General features: G+C 34.9%; 1 protein-coding gene across 1 annotated transcript; it reads left to right on the top strand.

Moving 5' to 3' along the window:
* Positions 1-208: 208 nt before the first annotated feature.
* LOC103465389 (E3 ubiquitin-protein ligase DTX3L-like) lies at positions 209-1,615 on the top strand. Its single transcript, XM_017304643.1, has 4 exons — positions 209-339; positions 676-931; positions 1,018-1,235; positions 1,326-1,615. Exons 1-4 carry the CDS (start codon positions 209-211, stop codon positions 1,393-1,395), a joined length of 675 nt encoding a protein of 224 aa, XP_017160132.1. The 3' UTR covers positions 1,396-1,615.
* Positions 1,616-2,693: the final 1,078 nt, after the last annotated feature.

Below are 2,693 nucleotides of genomic sequence, written 5' to 3'. Positions count from 1 at the left end.
CGTGAATGAATAAATTAATTTGCTGTGTGTTTTATTGTAGGACATGGTCCTCCCAGGGAAACAGAGGGATTCATTCACCCCGAGAGCAGCAAACTTTCCTGCTATAAAGGTTGAAGAAAGTTGTATTCTGCCACTGAATTACTTCTGGTACATGAGTCACATCTACAAGGAAGTAATTAAACAGATTGAGAGGAAGAATAAAATTAAGATGGTGGCACAGGCCCACGTGACATTTGAAGCTGAGCAGGAAGATGGAAACCCTCATGAAGCTCTCAATGAGTTCATTGATCTCTCACAGAGCTGCTCTGCTGATCCAGGTGAGGCAGTGATTCCTCTCAAGTTTGTAGATCCAGATCAGTGGAGCGATGCATTAAGAGTCATCAAGAGAAACAAGGACAAGATTTTGATCACCATGTCATCAGAAGAAGTTATTGTTAGTGGTCCAAAGCAAAGCCAAGATAAATTCAGTGCAGTCCTGAATGCGATGCAGAAAATAAACACACCGGCTGAACAGCACAAACCTACATCAGATTCTGCAACACTGAGGACAAACTTGATCGACAAATATCCATTGGAACTACCAATCCCAAAATTCAGCAGAAATTTATTTAATACACCAAAAACAACAAGCATAAGAGGATTTTCAAGTAAGGAGTTTAGAATTCCAAGTGACAGATGTTCAATTTGTTTGTCCGATTTTACTAATAAGAAACAACTGAAGTGTAAACATGCATTTTGTGAGGAATGCCTGAAAAATGCAGTGAAAGTATGTGGACCCATCTGTCCAATTTGTAAGGATGTTTTTGGTGAGATGAAGGGAAACCAACCTGATGGAAAAATGACTTGGAATAAAATTTCCTACCCTTTACCTGGATTCCCAGATTGTGGCCATATATGCATCACCTATCACATTCCAAGTGGAAAACAGACGGTAATGTCTAAGCACATATATCTGTAATTTAACATTTGGTTTAAGACAGCTACCATTAACCTGATTTTTTTCTTTCTATCTGGCAGGAAAAGCATCCCAAACCTGGTCAATACTATGGAGGAGCTATCAGAACAGCGTATCTTCCTGACAACAAAGAGGGCAATGAAGTTCTGCTACTACTGAAAAAAGCTTTTGACCAGAAGCTGATTTTCACTGTTGGAGCTTCCAGGACAACTGGGGCGGATAACATGGTGACCTGGAATGACATCCACCACAAGACGTCCATGACAGGAGGACCAGAGTGGTAATGTTCCCTAATTTAACACTTTTGTATTCACTGTGCTTCAGCTTTTGGTTTCATGTATTAAACCTTCTATATTTTCGTCTTTCACAGTTATGGATATCCAGATGAGAACTACCTGAGCAGAGTCAAGGAGGAGCTGAAGGCCAAGGGCATCCAGTGAAGTTTTTCTTTTACATTTAGTGAAACTTTAATTCAAAAAATTTGACTAATTGGATCTAAATTTACACATTTTGTTCCATCATGTTAGATGTTTGATAATAAATAAAACTTAATGGTTACTTTGAAGTTCACTGAAAGCTGAAGACTTTCTCTCATCTATTAAAACATAACTAAACAAATCACAGCGTTTTGAAAGATTTACCTACTTGTTTGTTTTTTTCTTTACATTTATCATATGAACCACAGGTGTAATTTATGACTAACAAAATGTAATATGATTATTGGGTTGGGTCTTTCTCAAATAAATTAATATTTTCATTCAACAGAATTTGCTTTATTTATTTAAAGTGGACATTTAACATGGTTCAATCCGAAAACCTTGGTAGTAAATAGGGTAACTGGTGCACAAATGTTAATGGTTATGTTTTGTTTTTGTTTGATTACAAATGTTTCATTATGGAAGCCAAAAAACAGACATGAACGAAAATTTAAGTTCAGCAGAATAGTAGTATAATAATAATGTCATTTATCTGAAGTTGCTCTATCAGCAAGAAAACCAGTTTGGTTTCCCGGTTTGTTCCCTTTGTATTCACTGTCACCCTTCAGATTCATGTATTAATCCTTTTACATTTTCTGCTTTCTCAGCTTTGGCTCTTTTGATGAGAACTACCTGAGCGTGGTGTCAGGTAGTTCTGGGTAACACAGACCGTGGTGACAGGTACCTGAGAAGAGTCAAAGAGGAGCTGAAAGCTAAAGGCATTAAGTGAAGTCTTTACATTAACAACATTTTTGTAAAGCAATTAAAAGAAGATTTTCTTAAAATCTGATTAATTTTATTTTTAAGAAATGTTTTATAATAAGAATTTGAGGGCAACTAAAAGCTAATTAGTTGTTCTTATTCATCAACATGTACAGTAGCAAAAAAAATCACATAATTCAAGTTTTTACCCACCAGTTTATTTTTCTTCACATTTATATAATATGATTCACATGTGAAATGTACATGGAAAACTGTCATTTTATGACGTGTCAATTAAGATGATTGGATTAGGTATTTAACGAATAAATGATTAATTAACATATAATTTAGTTTATTTAAATCAAAAATAGTTTTATAATTTAAATGAATGTCATTAAAGGACAATGCCCTTTTAGTGAACATGAGTATCTTTTTCTATTGCTGTTCTTAGTAGGTGTGACAAAGTGGTTCAGTTTGTGTTCACCACTTGTCCCTTATTCTTTCTCATTCACTTATTTTTATATTTGGTTATAATAATTAATTCAAACATTGCCATTTTG

Source organism: Poecilia reticulata, linkage group LG5 (assembly GCF_000633615.1).
Source record: "Poecilia reticulata strain Guanapo linkage group LG5, Guppy_female_1.0+MT, whole genome shotgun sequence".
Classification (NCBI taxonomy): domain Eukaryota; kingdom Metazoa; phylum Chordata; class Actinopteri; order Cyprinodontiformes; family Poeciliidae; genus Poecilia; species Poecilia reticulata.
This window is presented reverse-complemented; position numbering and strand designations above follow the sequence as displayed.

What these genes read in the sequence shown, in the direction of transcription:
- LOC103465389 (XM_017304643.1), top strand. Translation starts at nt 209, where the DNA reads ATGGTGGCACAGGCCCACGTGACATTTGAAGCTGAGCAGGAAGATGGA. An exon ending in TTCCAAGTGGAAAACAGACG is followed by an intron (nt 932 to 1,017) that starts GTAATGTCTAAG and finishes TCTATCTGGCAG; the next exon opens with GAAAAGCATCCCAAACCTGG. An exon ending in ATGACAGGAGGACCAGAGTG is followed by an intron (nt 1,236 to 1,325) that starts GTAATGTTCCCT and finishes CGTCTTTCACAG; the next exon opens with TTATGGATATCCAGATGAGA.